At 42.9% G+C, this 23,854-nt stretch overlaps 1 protein-coding gene across 1 annotated transcript; it reads left to right on the forward strand.

The window, feature by feature from the left end:
- Positions 1 to 13,938: 13,938 nt before the first annotated feature.
- Positions 13,939 to 22,047, forward strand: LOC106568957 (angiopoietin-related protein 4). Its single transcript, XM_014139844.2, has 7 exons — positions 13,939 to 14,589; positions 15,571 to 15,681; positions 15,771 to 15,861; positions 18,680 to 18,793; positions 19,009 to 19,104; positions 19,583 to 19,861; positions 20,002 to 22,047. The coding sequence occupies exons 1-7, from the start codon at positions 14,077 to 14,079 to the stop codon at positions 20,184 to 20,186; spliced, it is 1,389 nt and encodes a 462-aa protein (XP_013995319.2). The 5' UTR covers positions 13,939 to 14,076; the 3' UTR covers positions 20,187 to 22,047.
- The last annotated feature ends 1,807 nt before the right edge of the window (positions 22,048 to 23,854 follow it).

The following is a 23,854-nucleotide window of genomic DNA, read 5'->3' on the forward strand; positions in this document are numbered from 1 at the left end:
CGCTTGCCATAAGGTAGTAGAGAGAACAGTCTATGACTAGGGTGGCTGGAGTCTGACAATTTTTAGGGCCTTCCTCTGACACGGCCTGTTATAGAGGTCCTGGATGGCAGGAAGCTTGGCCCCAGTGATGTACTGGGCCGTACCCACTACCCTCTGTAGTGCCTTGTGGTCGGAGGCCAAGCAATTGCCATACCAGGCAGTGATGCAACCAGTCAGGATGCTCTCGATGGTGCAGCTGTAGAACCTTTTGAGGATCTGAGGACCCATGCCAAATCTTTGCAGTCTCCTGAGGGGGAATATGTTTTGTCGTGCCCTCTTCACGACTGTCTTGGTGTGCTTGGACCATGTTAGTTTGTTGGTGATGTGGACACCAAGGAACTTGAAACTCTCAACCTCTTCCACTACAGCCTGTCGATAAGAATGAGGGCGTGCTCAGTCCTCCTTTTACTGTTGTCCACAATCATCTCCTTTGTCTTGATCACGTTGAGGGAGAGGTTGTTGTCCTGGCACCACACGGCCAGGTCTCTGACCACCTCCCTATAGGCTGTCTCATCGTTGTCGGTGATCCGGCCTACCACTGTTGTGTCATCGGCAAACTTAATGATGGTGTTGGAGTTGTGCCTGGCCATGCAGTCATGAGTGAACAGGGAGTATAGGAGGGGGCTGAGCACGCACCCGCGATGGGCGCCCGTGTTGAGGATCAGGGTGGCGGATGTGTTACCTACCCTTACCACCTGGGGGCGGCCCGTCAGTTGGTAGTGAGTGGAAATGCCAACCGGATGCTTCAGATTTATACATCCAGTGAAACATCAGGCTCATTGTTCTATCTGTGGTAGTACTAGCTAGCGCCGCTAGCTGCTCGCTAGCCACTAAGCTACTAGCTAGCTAGTCAGTTAAGCCAATTTATCAAGGTGACAGCTAAAGCACAACAGTGATTGCTTGCTTGTAGTGATTTTTGGTGTTAACATTGTGTCCAAACATTATCCAAACTAAATTCATCCTGAACACATAGCTAGCTAGATAGCTAGCTAGCTTTCCCACTTCATATATACAGTCATTGTTCTCCCAACTTTGACCACTACAATACTAAACGCACTAATATAACATCCTGTAGCGGAGCTAGTGCGCCAACTGGTACGTGCGTAGCACACGGCCGCCCTGGAAGACGTTGCGAGTTCAGGTTGTGCGCACACACCAAACATACCAACTAACACAAGAGATCCACATAGCATAGCACGTTGAGGGCGATGAAACAATGGAAGCCAATTCATTTTCAATGAAGGAAGCAAAGTGGGCGGGCGACCATTGGGCGATTCAAGCATGAGTGAGGGACGTGAACAGGACGGGGCCAAAGCTGGGGAAAGCTGAACTTCCTGCAAATACTCTGCGACAAGCACTACCTAGCCTGCTTGCTAACATGACGGCAGTTGCAGACTTACCATTAGGCAGAAGAGGAAATTGCCTCAGGCCTCAATTAATTTCCCCGCTTGAGGCCCCCCCAACACATTTCTTCCATAAAAGAATAGGTGGTACTCTTAATACTGCCATCGCTGTCAAGGCAGAGGACATGTATGTGTAGCCCATGTATCTGATGCTGTCTGGCCAGAAAGAGTATGACATGTCACTTTTTGGCCAGACAGCACCAGATAAATGGGCTACATATAGTAAGACAGAGGGGCACTGTTTCGCTCACTCAGATGCTTTCTCCGGTGAAATAGTTTTTCAAAACAGAAATTTGCATCCTGCAGCACTAATTCCAAAAGGTTTTGGGACACTGTAAAGTCCATGGAGAATAAGAGCACCTTCTCCCAGCTGCTAGGAAACACTGTCACCACAATAATCGAGAATTTCAATAAGCATTTCTCTACGGCTGACCATGCTTCCCACCTGGCTACCCCAACCCCGGTCAACAGCTCTGCACCCCCCGCAGCAACTGGCCCAAGCCCCCCCCCCCCACTTCTCCTTCACCCAAATCCAGACAGCTGATGTTCTGATAGAGCTGCAAAATCTGGATCCCTACAAATCAGCTGAGCTAGACAATCTGGACCCTCTCTTCCTAAAATTATCCGCCGCCATTGTTGCAACCCCTATTACTAGCCTGTTCAACCTCTCTTTTCGTATCGTCTGAGGTTCCTAAAGATTGGAAAGCGGCCGCGGTCATCCCCCTCTTCAAAGGGGGAGACACTCTAGACCCAAACTGTTACAGACCTATATCCATCCTGCCCTACCTTTCTAAAGTCTTCGAAAGCCAAGTTAAAACTCTTTAGGGATAACAGAACTCATATGGCAGGCGAAAACCTGAGAAAAATCCAACCAGGAAGTGGGAATTCTGAGGTTTGTAGTTTTCAAGTGAACGCCTATCGAATATCCAGTGTCTGTGGGGTCAGATTGCACTTCCTAAGGCTTCCACTAGATGTCAACAGTCTTTAGAAGTTGTTTCAGGCTTCTATCGTGAAAGGAGAGCGAATAAGAGCACTCTAAGCAGATGGCCCAGGTGAAAGCCTTTAGTTTAGTCACGCGCGTGGCCGTGTACGCGAGCTCCGTTCCCTTTCCTTTCTAATGAAAACAGTATTGTCCAATTGAAACATTATTGAATATTTATGATAAAAACACCCTAAGGATTGACTAGAAACATCATTTGACATGCTTCTACGAACTCAAATGGAACTTTTTTTACTTTTCGTCTAGACTTTGTGCTTTTGGATTACTGGACTAAACGCGCGAACAAAAAGGAGGTATTTGGACATAAAGATGAACTTTATCGAACAAAACTAACATTAATTGTCTAACATGGAGACCTGGGAGTGCCATCAGATGAAGATCATCAAAGGTAAGTGATTAATTTTAATGCTATTTCTGACTTTTGTGACACCTCTCCTTGGTTGGAAAATGGCTGTATGGTTTTTGTGGCTAGGCGCTGACCTAACATAATCGCATGGTGTGCTTTCACCATAAAGCCTTTTTGAAATCGGACACAGCGGCTGGATTAACAAGAAGTGTATCTTTAATCGTATGTATAACACTTGTATCTTATATCAATGTTTATGATGAGTATTTCTGTAATTTGATGTGGCTCTCTGCATTTTCACTGGATGTTTGTTTGAGACAATGCATTTCTGAACATAACACGCCAATTTCAAATGAGGTTTTTGGACATAAAGATTAACTTTATCGAACAAAACAAACATTTATTGTCTAACATGGAATCCTGGGAGTGCCACCAGATGAAGATCATCAAAGGTTAGTGATTAATTTTAACGCTATTTCTGACTTTTGTGACACCTCTCCTTCTTTGGAAAATGGCTGTATGGTTTTTTGTGGCTAGGCGCTGACCTAACATAATCACATGGTGTTCTTTCACCGTAAAGCCTTTTTGAAATCGGACACTGTGGTTGGATTAACGAGAAGTTTATCTTTAAAATGGTGTATAATACTTGTATGTTTGAGGAATTTTTATTATGTGTCACGTCCTGACCAGTAAAGGGGTCTTTTGTCATTGTAGTCTGGTCAGGGCGTGGCAGGGGTTGTTTATTTTGGGGGTTTTTGTCTAGGGGATTTTGGTTCTAGTTTTCATTTTCTATGTTCCGTTTTCCAGGTTTGGCCGAGTGTGGTTTCCAATCAGAGGCAGGTTTCTTTCCTTGTCTCTGATTGGAAGCCATACTTAGGCAGCCTGTTTTCCTTTGGGTTTTGTGGGTGGTTGTTTTTCGTATAGTGCTTGTGTCCCTACGGACCTGTTGTTTGGCGTTAGTTTATGTTTGTTTAAGTGTTAAGTGTTCTCTTTTAATAAAATAAGAAGATGAGCATGATACCCGCAGCGCCTTGGTCTAGCTTTTACGACGCACCTGACATTACAAGATTTCTGTTGTTTGAATTTAGCGCCCTGCAATTTCACTGGCTGTAGGCCAGGTGTTCCGCTAGCGGAACCCCCTTCCCAGAAAGGTTAACAAACAGATCACCGACCATTTCAAATCCCACCGTACCTTCTCCCCTATGCAATCTGGTTTCCGAGCTGGTTACGGGTGCACCTCAGCCACACTCAAGGTCCTAAACGATATCATAACCGCCATCGATAAGAGACAGTACTGTGCAGCCGTCTTCATCGACCTGGCCAAGGCTTTCGACTCTGTCAATCACCGTATTCTTATCGGCAGACTCAAAAGCCTTGGTTTCTCTAATGACTGCCTCGCCTGGTTCACTAACTACTTCTCAGATAGAGTTCAGTGTGTCAAATCGGAGGGCCTGTTGTCCGGACCTCTGGCAGTCTCTCTATGGGTGTGCCATAGGGTTCAATTCTCGGGCCGACTCTTTTCTCTGTATATATCAATGATGTTGCTCTTGCTGCGGGTGGTTCTCTGATCCACCTCTACGCAGACAACACCATTTTGTATACATCTGGCCCTTCTTTAGACACTGTGTTAACAAACCTCCAAACGAGCTTCAATGCTCAAACGAGCTTCAATGTCTGGCTAGACTGTAAACTCTCCTTCCAGACTCACATTAAGCATCTCCAATCCAAAATTAAATCTAGAATCAGCTTCCTATTTCGCAACAAAGCCTCCTTCACTCATGCTGCCAAACATACCCTCAGAAAACTGACTATCCTACCAATCCTTGACTTCAGCGATGTCATTTACAAAATAGCCTCCAACACTCTACTCAGCAAATTGGATGCAGTCTATCACAGTGCCATCCGTTTTGTCACCAAAGCCCCATATACTACCCACCACTGCGACCTGTATGCTCTCGTTGGCTGGTCCTCACTACATATTTGTCGACAAACCCACTGGCTCCAGGTCATCTATAAGTCTTTGCTAGGTAAAGCTCCGCCTTATCTCAGCTCACTGGTCACCATAGCAACACCCACCCATAGCATGCGCTCCAGCAGGTATATTCCACTGGTCAGCCCCAAAGCCAACACCTCCTTTGGCCACCTTTCCTTCCAATTCTCTGCAGCCAATGACTGGAACGAATTGCAAAAATCACTGAAGTTGGAGACTTATATCTCCCTCACTAACTTTAACCTGTTTGGGATAGGGGGCAGTATTTTCACGGCCGGATAAAAAAACGTACCCGATTTAATCTGGTTACTACTCCTGTCCAGAAACTAGAATATGCATATAATTAGTAGATTTGGATAGAAAACACTCTAAAGTTTTTAAAACTGTTTGAATGGTGTGGCAGGCCAAAACCTGAGAAGATTCCATACAGGAAGTGCCCTGTCTGACAATTTGTTCTCCTTCTGTGGCATCTCTATCAAAAATACAGCATCTCTGCTGTAACGTGACATTTTCTAAGGCTTCCATTGGCTCTCAGAAGGCGCCAGAAAGTGGAATGACGTCTCTGCAGTCTCTGGGCGAAAAACAGCAGGAGTTTTTGTGAGTGGTCAGGCAGGGAACAATGACACTGGAGATGCGTGTCCACGAGACGACTCCATTTTTTTCTTTCAGCCTTTGAATGAATACAACATCGCCTGGTTGGAATATTATCGCTATTTTACGAGAAAAATAGCATAAAAATTGATTTTAAACAGCGTTTGACATGCTTCGAAGTACGGTAATAGAATATTTAGACATTTTTTGTCACGAAATGCGCTTCGGATAGTGACTTGAACGCACGAACAAAACGGAGGTATTTGAATATAACTATGGATTATTTGGAACCAAAACAACATTTATGGTTGGAGTAGAAGTCCTGGGAGTGCATTCTGACGAAGAACAGCAAAGGTAATCAAATTTTTCTTATAGTAAATCTGAGTTTGGTGAGGGCCAAACTTGGTGGGTGTCAAAGTAGCTAGCCATGATGGCCGGGCTATGTACTCAGAATATTGCAAAATGTGCTTTCGCCGAAAAGCTATTTTAAAATCTGACACCACGATTGCATAAAGGAGTTCTGTATCTATAATTCTTAAAATAATTGTTATGTTTTTTGTCAACGTTTATCGTGAGTAATTTAGTAAATTCACTGGAAGTTTGCAGTGGGTATGCTAGTTCTGAACATCACATGCTAATGTAAAAAGCTGTTTTTTGATATAAATATGAACTTGATTGAACAAAACATGCATGTATTGTATAACATAATGTCCTAGGAGTGTCATCTGATGAAGATCATCAAAGGTTAGTGCTGCATTTAGCTGTGGTTTTGGTTTTTGTGACATATATGCTTGCTTTGAAAATGGCTGTGTGATTATTTTTGGCAGGGTACTCTCCTGACATAATCTAATGTTTTGCTTTCGCTGTAAAGCCTTTTTGAAATCGGACAATGTGGTTAGATTAACGAGAGTCTTGTCTTTAAAATGGTGTAAAATAGTCATATGTTTGAGAAATTGAAGTTATAGCATTTGAGGTATTTGTATTTCGCGCCACGCTCTACCATTGGATATTGGTGAGGCATTCCGCTAGTGGAACATCTGTCCCTAACAGGTTTTAAGCATCAGCTGTCAGAGCAGCTTTACGATCGCTGCAGCTGTACACAGCCCATCCATCCAACCAACTACCTACCTCATCCCATATTTGTTTTTGTTTTTGTTTTTCTGCTCTTTTGCACACCAGTATTTCCACTTGCACATCCTCATCTGCACATCTATCACTCCAGTGTTAACTGCTAAAGTGTAATTACTTCGCCACTATGGCCTATTTTATTGCCTTACCTCCTTACTTCATTTGCACACACTGTATACAGATTTTTCTATTGTGTTATTGACTGTATGTTTGTTTATCCCATGTGTAACTCTGTGTTGTTTTTGGCGCACTGCTTTGCTTTTATCTTGGCCAGGTCCCAGTTGTAAATGAGAACTTGTTCTCAACTGGCCCACCTGGTTAAATAAAAGGTGAAATAAAATTTTTTTAACATTTAAAAAAGTTTCAGACACTTGCGAATTGAAGGAACGTTGGCGGATGCACAGTACACTGTTCGGATGCTGGAATTATTTTTGATGAACGTGAGAAGATATCACTTTAAAAAGCAGGTTTCGTTTGACAAATCAGATGAAAATATAATGACTGGTTGTGTTCATGGCACATTAAAAAGGTAATATGTTTTTACAGTTTTATAATAATACCTTTTAACCCATTAAAAACTGGCCTCTGCCTGGGGCCGCCAAACCACTAAGTCCTGAGGGTGAAGCAAGCATGGCTATCTGAATTTACACTTTAAAAGGATCTCTGCTGTGAGATGCAAAAATACCATCTGAGAAGCACGCACATGCGTTTTCCTTTTAGCAGACCAGGCAGCGTCAGCACACATAATCTGCAGCTGGATGCTTCTCCTTCAGTTGGCTGTACAAATGTTCTGCATTTGGAATCTAGGTTAAAGGTTGTCAAGCTGGAGGAACGTCCATTTTGAAATGGAATAAGCAGCTGTAGTTGTGGTCCCAGTGATCAGTCACAGACGGCTGGAATGCGTCATATTCCCGTAGCCTCCAGCATCCTTGACTTTGCTTAGTTAAACTCCTGTTTAGTCTGTTCTAGGAATGTGCTGCTTATAACTATTGACGGAGACTATTGATTGCTTCCTTCACTGGTTTGTATTTTGTATGCTGGTTCTCTTCCATAATGTAATTAAGACTCAAATCAAAAGGATCTTGTTTTGTTATGGAGGACCATCTTAAAGAGTATGGTGATTCTTCCTGGAAACAACTTAAGCATGATAGAGATAAGGCTTGAGGTATTAATCTACTGTACATGTTTATTTGTGGAATGGCAATTACATCCCCTAAGGTATCATTCCTCTCTCAATCACTGCTCAAAATATATTGGACCCATGGGGGATAAACATCCCCAAATAAGAAACCAACTAAATATCAACAATCACCAGCAACAAGGGAAAACGTCTATACAGTTGAAGTCGGAAGTTTACATACACCTTAACCAAATACATTTCAATTCAGTTTCACAATTCCTGAAATTTATCCTAGTCAAAATTCCATATTAGGTCAGTTAGGATCACCACTTTATTTTAAGAATGTGAAATGTCAGAATAATAGTGAAGAGAATGATTTATTTAATATTTTATTTCCTTCATTACATTCCCAGTGGGTCAGAAGTTTACATGAACCAAATACTAATTGAATGTATTGCCTTTAAATTGTTTACTTGGGTCAAATGTTTTGGGTAGCCTTCCACAAGCTTCCCACAATAAGTTGGGTGAATTTTTTATAAAAAGAATTTACCCCCCTTTTTCGTGGTATCCAATTGTTAGTAGTTACTGTCTTGTCTTATCGCTGCAACTCCCGTATGGACTCGGGAGAGGTGAAGGTCGAGAGGCATGCGCCCTCCGAAACACAACCCAACCAAGCCGCACTGCTTCTTAACACAGCGCGCATCCAACCCGGAAGCCAGCTGCCCCAATGTGTCAGAGGAAACACCATACACCTAGCGACCTGGTCAGCGTGCACTGCGCCCGGCCCGCCACAGGAGTCGCTAGTGCGCGATGAGACAAGAATATCCCTGCTGGCCAAACCCTCGCTAGGCTAATTGTGCGCCGCCCCATGGGCCTCCCCGTCGCGGCCGGCCACGACAGAGCCTGGGCTCGAACCCAGAGTCTCTGGAGGCACAGCTAGCACTGCGATGCAGTGCCTTAGACCACTGCGCCACGCGGAAGGCCCTAGTTGGGTGAATTTTGGCCCATTCCTCCTTACAGCGCTGAGTCAGGTTTGTAGGCCTCCTTGCTCGAACACACTTTTTCAGTTCTGCCCACAGATTTTCTATAAGATTGAGGTCGGGGCTTTGTGATGGCCACTCCAATACCTTGACTTTGTCATTGTCCATTTGAAAGACCCATTTGCGACCAAGCTTTAACTTCCTGACTGATGTCTTGAGATGTTGCTTCAATATATCCACATAATTTTCCATCCTCATGATGCCATCTATTTTGTGAAGTGCACCAGTCCCTCCTGCAGCAAAGCACCCCCACAACATAATGCTGCCACCCCTGTGCTTCACGGTTGGGATGGTGTTCTTCGGCTTGCAAGCCTCCCCCTTTTTCCTCCAAACATAACGATTGTCATGATGGCCAAACAGTTCTGTTTTTGTTTCATCAGACCAGAGGACATTTCTCTAAAAAGTAAAATGTTTGTCCCCATTTGCAAACCACATTCTGGCTTTTTGATGGTGGTTTTGGAGCAGTGGCTTCTTCCTTGCTGAGCGGCCTTTCAGGTTATGTCAATGTAAGACTGCTTTCACTGTGGATATAGATACTTTGGTACCTGTTTCCTCATCTTCACAAGGTCCTTTGCTGTTGTTCTGGGATTGATTTGCACTTTGACAGAACAAGTTTCCTTCCTGATCAGTATTTATTTTACCTTTATTTAACTAGGCAAGTCAATTTAGAACAAATTCTTATTTTAAATTACAGCCTAGGAACAGTGGGTTAACTGCCTTGTTCAGGGGCAGAACAACAGATTTTTACCTTGTCAGCTCTGGGATTTTATCTTGCAACCTTTCGGTTACTAGTCCAACGCTCTAACCACTAGGCTACCTGCCACCCCAATGACAGCTGCATGGTCCCATGGTGTTTATACTTGCATACTATTGTTTGTACAGATGAACGTGGTACCTTCAGGCGTTTGGAAATTGCTCCCAAGCATGAACCAGACTTGTGGCGGTCTACAATTTTTTTTCTGAGGTCTTGGCTGATGTCTTTTGATTTGCCCATGATATCAAGCAAAGAGGCACTGAGTTTGAAGGTAGGCCTTGAAATACATCCACAGGTACACCTCCAATTGACTCAAATTATATCAATTAGCCTATCAGAAGCTTCTAAAGCCATGATAACATTTTCTGGAATTTTCCAAGCTGTTTAAAGGCACAGTCAACTTACTGTATGTAAACTTCTGACCCACTGGAATTGTGATACAGTGAATTATAAGTGAAATAATCTGTCTGTAAACAATTGTTAGAAAACTTACTTGTGTCATGCACAAAGTAGATGTCCTAACCGACTTGCCAAAACTATAGTTTGTTAACAAGAAATTTGTGGAGTGGTTGAAAAACGAGTTTTAATGACTCCAACCTAAGTGTATGTAAACTTCTGACTTCAACTGTATAAACATATTTAATGCCAACTTCTAACACTGACTAAATGACGCTTCCGTGGTTAGAACAGTCTGTGGTCCGTGACACAGTCCATCAGTCACATTACCGGTGAAACTACTTGTATTTGAAATAACCTTTTGACTTGCAGAACCACATTAGTACAGAATGCAGTGGGTCACTTCCTCTGGCTTCCAAAAAAACTGCTGTGTCTCAGACGTCAGCAGGCCCAGGCACGACGTGCGGTGCGTGCACCAGCAAAAAGGCAGTAGAAGGCTAGGGGAACCTTCCAGTCCCCAAATGCAGAACTCTGTTCTAGCCCTTTACACCCGTCAATTCCCTTCTCTCAATCTGTAATGAAGTACATGCATATTCTTTCATATAAAAATCAGTAACCAGTGAGTATTTGTGTTCGCAACATTATTTCGATATTTCTAGTCTTGAGATACGACCACACGTTTGTGGTTAGGCTACAATGTTATTGCATGTTCCTGCCAGAAACAAAACAGTTCTCAACTTTTCTTTTTTTTTATTTTTTCTCTCGCTTTTCTAAAGCTTTCAGCAACACATCTGTTTCCTTTCAAATAGTCTGTCAGTTTCTCTGACCGTATAAATCATATTAGATAACTTTTAGCGCATAGGCGTGGGCACGGTCATGCCTGGGTCGGCCCAGGCACACCCACTGGGGATACAGGCCCACCAAATGAGTTATGTTCCAAATAGGAAATTGTGTTTTTAATTAAACATGCAAACACCATCAGATAGAATTCATAGCAAGCAGTGCACTGGGTTAGTCAGATTTGATGAAATATAACAACATGACACATGAACTTGACAGGAATTCACTAAGAAAAACTAACTGAAAGTCACACCCCTAATAAACCATGAATATGATTGCATTTAGGCATATGTCACTGTGCTTCTAAAGCTATATGCACCAAAACGAGAGGTTGGGGCTATAAGGTTCTATCAGCATTATTTTGAACTTGAATAGGGATATGGATATTTATAGTACTATATATACACTAGAGGACATTGAACATAAGGCTGTCAATAAAAAAAAGTTTTATGCAGATAGAACCAAGCTCTCGGCATGTCACTGCATACTTCATTTAGCAAACAAGACCGCTCATAATCCAGTGCCTTTATCACAGTCAACAACACACCTATAATTGAAATATAAAACATGTTTCTCTTTGCCCAACAAATTGTGTTTGTGTGGGTGGTGGGGGTGGGGGTGGGAGGGGGGGTGCATCCACATTTCTGCAGGCCCACCCACCAACAAATTTCTGGCTACGCCACTAATTTTGCATAAGCAAATGATACCAAAGCAAACTGTTTGCATTCTTGCTCTTGTTTACAGTAAGTCTATATCCTTCCTAAAATTGGACTACAAAAGCCTTTTTTTTTTTTTTTTCCTGAAACAAAAAGTTATTTGACCGTCTTCATAAAGTCCCCGAGCCTTTATCAAACCAATGGATGTTTGGTCCAGGATGTACAGTTCAGTTGAAGTGAGTTTCACTGCCAAGCACTGTAGGAAGTCTCCCAGTTACCTTTCACCTACTTAGCCTCCACCACGGACATGAGAGGGTTAACTCCTTTTCTTTGTGGTCTGGCCCCAGCTCATGAATTGCCTACTTGCTCCCCAGCAGTTAAATCTGGGCCTTGGGAATTACCATATAATGTAGGCATTCTCTGGCGGTGAACTTTCCCCTAATTCTCACACTGCTCCTGCCTCACAGCAGGCCTAAAGAGGAGCACTCCAGGCCAAATTATGCAGCACGTTCCCCCTGACGTCCAACATATTGCCAATGACTTCACACAACCGCAATCGGCTTCATTCTATCCCAGCCACATGATTAAGCTGGCTCAGGTAACACTGTCGTAGAAAAAAAACTCTCGCTGTTTTCTAATAAGCGCTAATATCTACAATCTACGCTGAGTTTGTTAAGAAGTGCTTCAGTAAATGAAGTACAAATCAGTCCATTTTTCTTTATGGAGGAAGCAAGACAATGTTTATTCCCAAACTGCATATACCCTCCCAAATTCTTAACTACGCAAATTAATATGCAATGTAACATTGAGTTGTTTAAAAGCACCGATTTATCTAAATCCCTTTTCTTTTCTTATGGGAAATAATGGTAACTTGTGTGATTGTTATATTACGGTCAAGTCACCCCATAACACATGATCAACAACAAATAAATCGATGTCAGTGTCAATCACAGGTGACAGGTTTAATACGCATCGCTGCATCCTTTATTAGAAGGTCGGCTGGACCTCTCTTAATTCCCGTGGATCACGTCACTTCTCCCTTTTTGTTGACAAAGCTCTTGTGCACAAACTTGCAACATATCTCACTTCTCTGTTAAAGTAGAAAAACACTGGGCACCAAACCCGCTCACAGTGTTGGTTAGCTCGAGGTCCCTCTCGTCTCTATCAACCTAGGTAGAGCAGCCTTTAGTAAAGGCCAACCATTAAATGTTGAATCCTTGGTGCCGTTTAGAACACTGATGAGGGATGAATTCACTGAGGTTTTGCTTTGATTGTGGTGTTTTATTTGTGTTGTTGAGATGTGGTGTGTCTGTATCTGCTGTGTCCTGTAGTTCATTTTTTCCTGTTTTATTGATTTATATTGTAAGTTGTTTGTCTCAATTGGTTCCCCTGAATATACACTGAACAAAAAGTAAAAAAAACGCAACATGTAAAGTGTTGGTCCCATGAGCTGAAATAAAAAAAATCCCAGAAATGTTCCATTTGCACAAATAGCTTCTCTCTTAAATGTTGTAAACAAATTTGTTTATATCCTGGTTAGTGAGCATTTCTCCTTTGCCAAGATAATCCATCTACCTGACATGTGTGGCATATCAAGAATCTGATTAAACAGCATGATCCTTACACAGGTGCACCTTGTGCTGGGGGCAAGAAAAGACCACTTTAAAATGTGCCGTTTTGTCACACAACACAATGCCACAGATGTCGTGAAATTGGCATGCTGACTGGAGGAATGTCCACCAGAGCTGTTGAATGTTGAATGTTCATTTTAAGCTGCCTCCAACGTCATTTTAGAGAATTTGGCAGTACATCCAACCGGCCTCACAACCGCAGACCACGTGTAACCACAGCAGCCCAGGACCTCCACATTCAGCTTCTTCACCTGAGGGTGTGTGTGTGTGGGGGAGGGGGGGACAAACTCATTGTGATTAGCTGGGCCTGTCTGCCAAGTGGGTGGGCCTATGCCCCCCAAGGCTCACCCATGGCTGCACCACTGCCCAGTCATGTGAAATCAATAGATTTGGGCCTAAAATGTATTTCAATTCACTGATTTCCTTATTTGAACTGTAACTCAGTAAAATCTGAAATTGTTGCATTTATATTTTTGTTTAGTATACATATTCTTAAATGAGGCTATATGGCTTTCCTATCTTGTTTGATGTGAACCACTTTCTTTGTTACATCATTATGTTCATCATGATGTGTTCAAAGTGAGTCAATCCATCTTTTGTCATACAGCAGACTAATTGTCAATTTCTAGTGTACTGACAAGTCTGAACCCCCTTTCTGGGTACTGAATGATAGAAACATTATAGTGACAGTAGCTTTCTGTTAAACATCCTTATGATCATCAATACATCCTAATGTGTTTGCCCAAAAAGCTGTCTTTATCATACAGCTGTGCATGGCAATGTGCAAGGGTTTTCCCGGAAATCTCTTTCTTTACTGTATTCTAAGGGTACTGATGGAAACCAGCTTCATTGTTACATCATGTGCTCCCCTCCCAGTCCTCCTCTAGACATAAAGAGTGGGGGAGAAACCAGAGAGCAGATCTCCCCCCTCTGCTCGGCCAGCCAATCAGATCAGCCAGCTGGCTGGAGTTGAAAGGCTCTGAAAGTATAAAACCGAAGTGCTCTGCACAGAGAAGTAGGAGCTTGAGATCTAGTAACCAACTGGAAAGAGAAGGGTGCACACTTTGCGTGCCTCTGCAAACCACCGGAGGATAAAACCAACCAAAGAAACCGAGTCAACGAACAAAGGAAAGCAAGCAACAATGAAGACAACACTAGTAACTGTGACTCTGAGCCTGGTCATTCTGATGGCCAACGGCAACCCCTTCGACAGGAGAGGAGGCTCGGCCGCTGGCGGGAAGGAGAAGAGGGTGCAATATGCGGCGTGGGACGATGTGAACGTGATCGCCCACGGCCTGCTCCAGCTGGGTCAGGGGCTCAAGGAGCATGTGGACAAGACCAAGGGCCAGATGAGGGATATCACTGCCAAGCTGAAGGCCTTCAACGGTACCGTGGCAGACCTGGGCAAGGAGGGTCAGAGGCTGCAGGCAGAGGGTGATGCACTGAAGGCCCGGGCCCGGGGGCTGGAGGACAGGGAAGTCCGGGTGCTCAACGTGACGGCCGAGCTGAGGGAGAGGACAGAGGAGATGCAGCAGGAGAGGAAGAGGGTGGATGAGCGGATGAACCAGCTGGAGGAGAAGCTGGACGGCATGCTGCAGGGAGAGGGGCTGCCCGACATGAATGCAGGCAACTACAGCGATGCCCGCATCATTCAGGTAAGGAGGGAATCCATGACTATTTGGTGATACTTTGTTTTTCTGTTTGAAAAAGCTACAATACAAATTGTGCATTTGATGTGAAAGGAGAGCAAATGACCTGAGAGAAAGTTTTTACTGACAAGACAGACAGCTGATTTGCTGCATGTCTCCCCCTTTTGTAAGCTTACTTCTCTGCAGTTGCCATTGTATCCAATCACTTCTGATTGCTTCAATTGCATGAAGGCATTACCAATGTTTTTTGACAGTAAACAGCCTGGCCTATTCATTCACTGTGCTACCATGACAAAACATCACAGCAAATAGATGAATTGATTAACATCAAGTCATGCTTAATACAGTAGGTTACTAGTATTATACATCAGTCCTGCATAATAGTTTGACAAATTGCCTATTCAGTACCACTACCGTGTGATGCACTTTGATGGACAAGAACAGTTGGTCTGGGGTTATTTCCATTGACCCAAAGATATTCAGATTACAGTAAAGAAGGATTTCCAGCAAACCCTTGAGTTACTGGGAATGTACAGAAGGCACGCCAGCGGGTGTGTTACTATTGTACTGAAGAGCTTGGACTACGTGCAGAGAACGCAAAATCTTGCCAGACAAAGGAACTGCACGCCTAATTTTTAAACCGTGATATTTGGAACATGGTCCAATTTACAAAAATGTCACGCTTGATTTTATAAATGGTTTACAGCTGCAATAGCACCTGAACTCGAGAGATCATTTCTTGTTCTGACCGTTTTTGTGGGATGGAAAACCCCGCGTTATGTAACCAAACCACTCGGCTGGAAAATACAAATGCCAGCGTTGATTTTGGACATGTGCTCAGAAGGATATGAGTTCTGTTTTCTGGATGTAGTCTAGTAGTTCAATGTCGGCTTTGTGGTTGGATAGTCATGTTATAAGTAACCTAGGCTACTTAAAATTAAGTCACAGGAGAAAGACTTACAGGGTACCCTTTCTGTTTTCTTTCAGTGGATGCTGGAAGCTCAGAATAAACGTATTGATGACCTGGTCAACAGAATCCGACTCCAGCAAGATAAACTTGACAAGCAGAACGTGCGCATCAGAACCCTGCAAAACCAGGTATGGAACACAGTCAATTTTAACATTATCATGATTTACACTATTGTTTTGTATGACTTATTTAAAGCTTTGTTTTCTTGCTCACTCAGATTCAGCTGACAAAAGAGAGACCAGCTTTCAGGCGTAAACCAGAGGAGGCCGTTCACAATGGTAGCATTGAGCAGCGCGACTCACCCATCGGTAAGTAAAACCAAGCTTCGTGTCGAATCCGTTGACTCAATTTACTTTTATTAAGACACCCAGACAAAGACTGACCTCCCGTCCCATGCCATCTGCTTAGGGACAGTAGGATGCTTAAAACGTCAACTTTAACTGGAGTTGCCCCTACATTACGTGAAGTATAGGCCTATTAATTTTAATTATCAGATTATTGTATGCGCGCATTTTACTGCCCAAAGCGCACGAGACATTATGCACTGGTGATTGATTACTTGTCTGATCGAATCGCAATCTGATGAATCCCAGTCGGAGCTTGTTTTTAAACAAGTTTCCAGTTGTCTTGAACGCAATGAAGACAGAATTCGGAGATGTCTTATTTCCCAGTTGTTTTGAACGCGACGTTAGGGACGTTTTTCCCACGTAAATTCAACCAAAAAATGTGATGTGATAAAGTTGAATCAATGTGGAAAACTGATTGGATTTGCAAAAAGTCATCAACATAAGAACATTTTGTATTTTTATCACCCAACTTTTAACCTAAATCCAATTACATTGTGACATTATTTGGCTGATTTCACGTTGAATTCATGTTAGTTGACAACTAAAACAAATGTAAAACAGAATTAGAAGTTGAACTGACATCACAGAAAATAGCATATATTCACAGTATAAAGAAAACATCAGGAAGTGTACATTGGGGTGGCAGTGTAGCCTAGTGGTTAGAGTGTTGGACTAGTAAATCCCTGAGCTGACAAGGTACAAAATCTGTCTTTCTTCCTCCTGAACAAGGCAGTTAAGAATTTGTTCTTAACTGACTTGCCTAGTAAAATAGAGTTAGGCTACAGCCTGTCTTACTCACTACTGCACTACAGTAATTGTAAAGGTGATCATGATCTCCTACAGTACACCCATGTCAGGCAGCTGTTCCCATCTGAAATATACTACAGTGGCCTACTCATGTGGGCTTTCATCAGGGTGGTATAGAGTTGGATCATGGTTTCTGGCAATGGACCAGTTGTCTTGAACACACTAAAAATTCAGCATGAAGGGATATGAATGAATGAATCAATATATATGTATATGTCACTTTATGGATGTTGGTCAGATACGTGATTGACCTACTCAAGAGTTGATTGAAAAAGAAAGTACCATTTCAATATACAACAACAACATTTATACCATTTCAATATATTGCCTGTTAAAACAAGCTCTCTCAAGCACAAGCAACATCATTCGTGGTTATATAAAAATATTTCCCACTGTCTGATAGCCACTAAAGTAGTTGAAAAGTGAACCCGGAGCTTGGAGATGCAGTCGCTCAGAACACAATGAGTCCTCTCACAGCAAGTTCTGACAGCAGGATTTTAGGAATGTTATAAATGAAAAAAGTCCTATGGCTGGACTTCAATTGAGGGAGAGTTCAGCAGTCTCGGACAGTGTTATCTCAGGGTCACAATAGACCCCGATCAGAGGGATTACAAATCTGACAGAGCTCAGGGAGGGGAAGTGGTGAATTTCCAAATCAAGTATGCTATGTTCTTCAGATTAGGTCCTCTGGGCCAGAGCCAGAAAAAAGTCAGAAAAGAAAGTGGAGGTGGTCTAATTTCGTCTGGTGAACTTTGCACACACATCCTTTGTTGTTTTGATGACACCCAATGCCTTGCTCCACATCCTTCCAGCTCTCCACTTTGTACTCAGGCGTAGGTGAATGGAAGTGTGCCAAAGTTGAGGAGAACCTCTGACCGCAAGGCAAATCACAACCACCCATCGCTAATCAATAGAGCTCATGCCTCGCCTAGAAGGGTCATTCCAGAAGAGGGATGTGTTGCGGTCCCGTGGTCGGTGCTCATGTTTGGACAAATATCAACTAAGTCAAACCAATATTGATTGATTGGTCCCAATTAAATCTTGAATCATAGTTTAGGCGATTGGTGCAGCTGATAAACATATGCGGTATCTCTCAAGTCAGCATTATATTGTAACGACCCTGGGTGTTCCTTTATGATCTAGTCAGGTCATTACAATATAAACATGAACTATTTTCTGGAAAACACTAAGGTTGTGCAGTGCACCAACTCATGCCTTATCAGCCACATTACATCCAATGGGCCTCCCAGGCCTTTTGTTGACGCTGCCTGGCTGTCTCTATCCCATATAGCAGACAGCATGCTCCCAGCACTCTCTGAGCATTCCCTTTGCATGCAGTGGCCATATGTCACTGACTGGCTGCTGTGCATGTGAGGGAGGTGTGACAAACAGGAGGGGAGGGAGGACAGAAGGGGGTAGAGGAATGCGAGTTGAGTCGCCTGCAATCAATAGGCCAGGCAGCTGAGGTGGAAGTCTGCTTGAGAACTGGGAGAAAGGTCATGTTTACTACTAAGCAAGGAGCTGTCTTCCCCCCCAGGCAGTTTGGACTAGGGCACAACGCATTAACTCTTGCTGTTTGACTCCGTTCCTTTATCTCCATTTCAGCCATTACAATGCGCCCGTCCTCTATTAGCTCCTCCACTGGATCCCAGATAGGGAAACCAGATGGATCCTGATTCCTGAACATCTGACCTAGTTATTAAGTGAACGGTAGACAGACATGTTCTCCAATGTCCCTACACGTGTGAAGTCTCTCAGTAGAAAACAGTGCCCAGAGTTTTTTTATTTTCTAGTTGAATTAATAATTTAAAAATATATTCTATGTTTATTTATATTTATTCCAGTGTAGAGGAAAGGCCAAAGCACTGTTAGGACACAGACATTGATGACGTGCACTGATACTGAGTATTTGAGATACGGTGTGGATGAACTGTTTGTGAACCATGTTGTATTTCTGTCTTTGTTCTTTCAGAGATGGCCTCCGATTGCCATGAGCTGTTCCTGAAAGGTGAGACGGCCAGCGGCGTGTACACCATTCAGCCATTAAACTACCAATCCTTTGAAGTCTGCTGCGAAATGACAGCCGGTAAGTGGAGTTAGCCAGGGTTACAATTGTTAACTAATCTTTATGTTCAGGCAAAAGGATAGCTCAGAAGCCCTTATAGGGACAAGTCACTGTATAAGGTTTCCCTATAGCTTAGTTTGTAAACACATTGTATCACTACATGTATGACAATTGGCTGTAGTAAATTGCTCACGGTCAAGACTAATCCAACTACTCTTCCTCTTTCCTCTCTACAGAAGGTGGCTGGACTGTGATCCAGAGGCGCCAGAATGGCTCCGTTGACTTTGACCAGCTATGGCTGGCCTACCAGAGCGGCTTTGGCAGTCTGAGTGGTAAATAAATCCTCTTATCTTTTCTCATCTCCCTCACTAAATTCCACTGGCGCTAGCTAGCGAGGTCACAGTACCACCTGTAGCCACAGCATAGAACAGTACAGCGCAGCGCTCTTGACCCGAAACCTCCCAGTTCAGTTTGATTAACAAGTATTGATACTAACACTAATACAGGATTGTAGATGTCAAGATCGAGCGATCAGGTGGATCTTGATGTGGCAGGTTTGGCATAAACAACCGTCTAATCTGCAGCTTTAATGACACCGGTGGCTTTAGGTGCCAGAAGTGACCAAATCGCATGTTCTATTCCTTTTTAAATTCCATTAAGTGATTACCGGCCTTGTTACGATCAGATCTTTTAAATTAACGAAGACACTGAGATAGCTGGACACATGTATGCAGACTTTGCACACGCTGCCACAGCCACTGATTAGGTCTGAACCCTTGTTTTTTTTTTTGTTGATCTCTCTCTCACTAGGTGAGTTCTGGCTTGGTCTTGAGAAGATGCACGCCGTGGCCAAAGACACGGACTACATCCTCAAGGTCAGGTTTTCCGACTGGATGGACAATTCTGAGACGGTCCAGTACCCCATCCGTCTGGGCGGGGAAGAGAGCCACTACGCCCTCCACATCCAGGAGACCTCCATCGGTAACCTAGAGAGCTCCCTGGCCACCGACGCCTCCGGCCTGCCCTTCTCCACCCGCGACCAAGACAATGACCAGAAGAGCGACACCAACTGCGCCAAACACCTCTCTGGTACGCTCCTCTTTATCCAAGTTCAAAGTAACTTTTTGTCCGAATTTGATCTTGAGGTCTTAAGATGTATCTCTCAATAACTCAAATTGGGAATGTAGCACCAATGCCAATCTAACCAGATGTTTGCGCTCTTTCTCCAGGTGGCTGGTGGTTCAGCAACTGCGGACGCTCCAACCTGAACGGCCGCTACTTCATGAGCCCTCCTCCCAAGCAGAGGCATCAGAGGAAGCAGGGGGTCTTCTGGAAGACCTGGCGTGGCCGATACTATCCCCTGAAGACCACCGTCATGATGATCGCACCCATTGCGATCGAGAACAAGTCGTAGAGGAGAGACACAGCAGTCTTCCGACTTTTCTCTTCTTAAATTGAAACAACTTTAGAGGTGGTTGGCCGACGAGTTAGGTTAGCTACCTGCTCATCCCAGGCCTCACCCACTGAGACTTCCAACAGAGCCAAGGCCATCATAAAAGCCAAAATAACTCATAGTTGAATGGGCTCCATGTTTCCAAAGCTTTGTTTTTCGAAAGTCTTCAAGTCTCTCGGCTACAGACGCAACCGAACAATGCAGAAACGTCTGTTTAAGAAGTGAAGAAGTACATGTGCATCAGCCTTAGTAGAAATGATTGGAACAGAATGAGGCGAGTTCCAACATGTGTTCTGTGTTCCAAGAAACTACGCATTTCCTTCATGTGGAGACCCATCTGACAGCTGTTTTTAAATGCAAGCGATCTCCCAGATGTTGAGCAGTGACATCTAGCTAGAATACAGTATTGTCAGCATGAACACTGCCCTCCGCTGCAGTTGTACAAGTGGGGCAACTGGAGTTTTATTAATCCGATTGTATGGACCAAATGGTGACTGAAACAATCCGTTGTTTTCCACATGAACGTAACGGCATAAGCTATTCAAAGGCATTATGTAAATAAATAATCAATGTAAACTAGAATTACAGTATGTAATGAGACAGAAAGTGCGTTAAGTATTTTTCAACAGTGGTGGTTTCTTTGTCTACATTTCCCTGTTTCTCTATGGAGCAAACACAATTCCAGCCTTTTGTACAAAGTAACTATTTTATTTTATTTTTTTCTGCAGTTTTATTTTGAATCAAAGTAAGCTCCTGCTTCACTGTTGCGTTCTCGTGGAGACGTTTTATTCCTCAGTCATATTGACTGCATTTTAAAATGACCAGAGTCATTTCTTTCTGTATAGTGTATGATGAATGAATATTGACTGTCTCTTCAGAACCTGTTGTAACATTCTATAGTGTTCTTGTCGATGACTTTTAGTTTTTTCCCTTTATTTAAAAGCTTTAAAGAATCTTTATATATTTCTGGTATTGTCTGCTTTGTAATTTATATAGTCTATTTTATGTTTTTCAGTTGTAAAATTGTATTTTATTTTTTTTAAGAGAAAAGAAACTGATTTTTGGCTTCAACCAGCCAATAAAAAGGATTTAAAGAAAAATACTTGTCTGATCTCTGATCAAACACACTGATGCAGCTGTAAATACAAAACCAGAAGTGAGCCAATGGTCAGAATGAAGTAACATGTCAGAGAACTCAAAAACATTCAAATGAACATCCGTAGTCAACACAAACAGTCAAATGAATATGGTAGCCAACTTGACAACTAGTCAAATGAACATTGTAGCCCAGGGGTTTTCAAACTTTTCTTGCCCAGGGACCCCAACATATGTTAGCAAAAAATTAAAAGTAACGTCTTGGCTTATCATCAGGTGAATGATAAGGGCAAGTAGAAGTAAAACATTTTGAAATGAATAGATTTGGTAGATACTTTTCATTAAAATTTTAAACTAGAATAGTATCTTGGCAGGGGAGAGATTTTACTGTTGTAAAGCACACTTTCTGCAATTCTACACATATTTCCACTGAGCTGAGAGAAAATGTTGCAGTTTTAAAACTGATTACCTGCAATTTATGCATTTTGCCATGGCTAATGCTGTGCGCCTCTGCTCAAACATATCAAAATCAATGGGCATATGCCCTGAATGCTCGTTTCTCCCTTTTAATTGATTGTTAGTTCTCAAAGATGGAATTATTTTTAAAATATGTATAGTTCAATATCTTTTCTGCATGCTTTCTATCTGGTTTTGGTTGTTTAAGTTGACACTGAAATTGCCCACCTGAGACTTTTCTATAAATAAAAAAAACAATAATCAGCTCCAATGATTGCAAGTTCTTCCATATTAAGGAATTTTGAGATGTTGGCAATGACGCCATTTAAATGGGCTCCTGAGTGGTGCAGCGGTCTAAGGCACTGCATCGCAGTGGTAGAGGCGTCACTACAGACCCTGGTTTGATCCCAGGCTGTATCACAACTGGCCGTGATCTGGAGTCCCATAGGGCGCCGCACAATTGGCCCATCGTCGTCCGGGTTAGGGGAGGGTTTGGCCGGGGTAGGCCGTCAATAAGAATGTGTTCTTATCTGACTTGCCTAGTTAAATAAAGGTTAAATAAATAAAAAATCTAGTCGGATGAACAGGAACAGCTAGCGTGCTAAACTGTTCCTTTAGACTTCTAATTGTGCCAATGCTAGTTAAACAACTAACTTCCTTCATAAATGATATCCACAATGCTATTCTGCTGTAGCTAGCGAAATTCATAAAAATTATAATTTTTCACATAAATCCCACAAAATATTTTTCCCAAAGAAATAAGTAAGATCGCGGACCCGCTGCAGTACCTCCGCAGACTAGGGTAGCCAACTCGAAAACAGTCAAATGAACATAGTCTTAAACTTCCATCCAACACAGATGGTAGGTCAGAATGAGATACTTGATTGGAAAATGGATAAGCAGACTAGCTAACTAATCCATCCCATTCACACACAGAGGGTTAATCAGATCTTGGCATACTGCCTGGCTAGCAGGTGATAGAGGAATGTCCTGGCTGTGCTTAAGCTTGCCTTGCACTGCACCCCACAGCCAAGAGACAGGCCCTAACTCTACTAGCTGCGTCCCCCATCTCTACTAGCAAATGGTTCCCAATGTGAAGATTCCCCACAAACAAACTACAGAGGTAAACGTGTCATAGTGTTGAACAGGGACGGGCTGCTGTATGTTTGCTTTTACAAAGTAAGGCTGAGTAAGGGTTCTTCCAATTAGCGATATTGATATTGAGCTGACACAGAGCTGAGTTCAAACATGTTTATTATCAAATCAATATGGTATTTTTTTGCCTCAATTTCAATTATTTATTTGCATATTACCGGGCTTGATAATATTGCATTTTGTCAAGACTGCAGGACTGAAGCCATTCCATCATCGTAAAAGTAGTGAGAGCACACGCCCTGGCTCTTGGCTTGCAATTCCCATTTTTCCACCACAGTGAGGAAACAAAATATTTCACCAATTTGCCTTACATTGCAGCCACTCATAAAAACTGGATGGAATACCTGAGGGAAAGCAAACAACTTTCCCTAGGCAGGCTAGGGTTGAGACAGAGACACGTTTTAACAGTCTCAGGGCATAGTGTCTTAGAAGCACCATGCACGTGGACCTCTTGTATTCCCCAGAATTAACAGCTAAGTCATCTTAAAACAAGCTAGGTCCAGTAGCTTCCTTCTGTCAACTTCAATGTTTCTCACCTCTGATAACTCTGGTCAGGTGTCAGGCTTACTGCTAATGTGCTTTCTAACACCTTCAGTGAGAGTGAGTGACAGGAAGGGACATCCAATGCCCAATGTCCCGCTGTTCATGATTGACATCTCTATCAAATGCTAGCTCAGTGGCGTTTTCCTTACTCAATCTTGTTCTGAAGGCAGTTCTGCCTCGAGGACAGAACAAATGGCATTCTGCCTGGGTGCCGATGTGATTCTAGCCAATTGGTCATTTTCTTGCTGTGACAATCAGGCTATTATTCTGACTTTCAAGGGTCAAAACTCACTTTCCGGTAGGGATCATGCACACATGGCAAAGCAACTCTGAGATGCATTTTTCATATGTTGTAGTTTTCATCAATAAAAGGTAGCCAA

Source organism: Salmo salar, chromosome ssa14 (assembly GCF_905237065.1).
Source record: "Salmo salar chromosome ssa14, Ssal_v3.1, whole genome shotgun sequence".
NCBI classification, from domain to species: domain Eukaryota; kingdom Metazoa; phylum Chordata; class Actinopteri; order Salmoniformes; family Salmonidae; genus Salmo; species Salmo salar.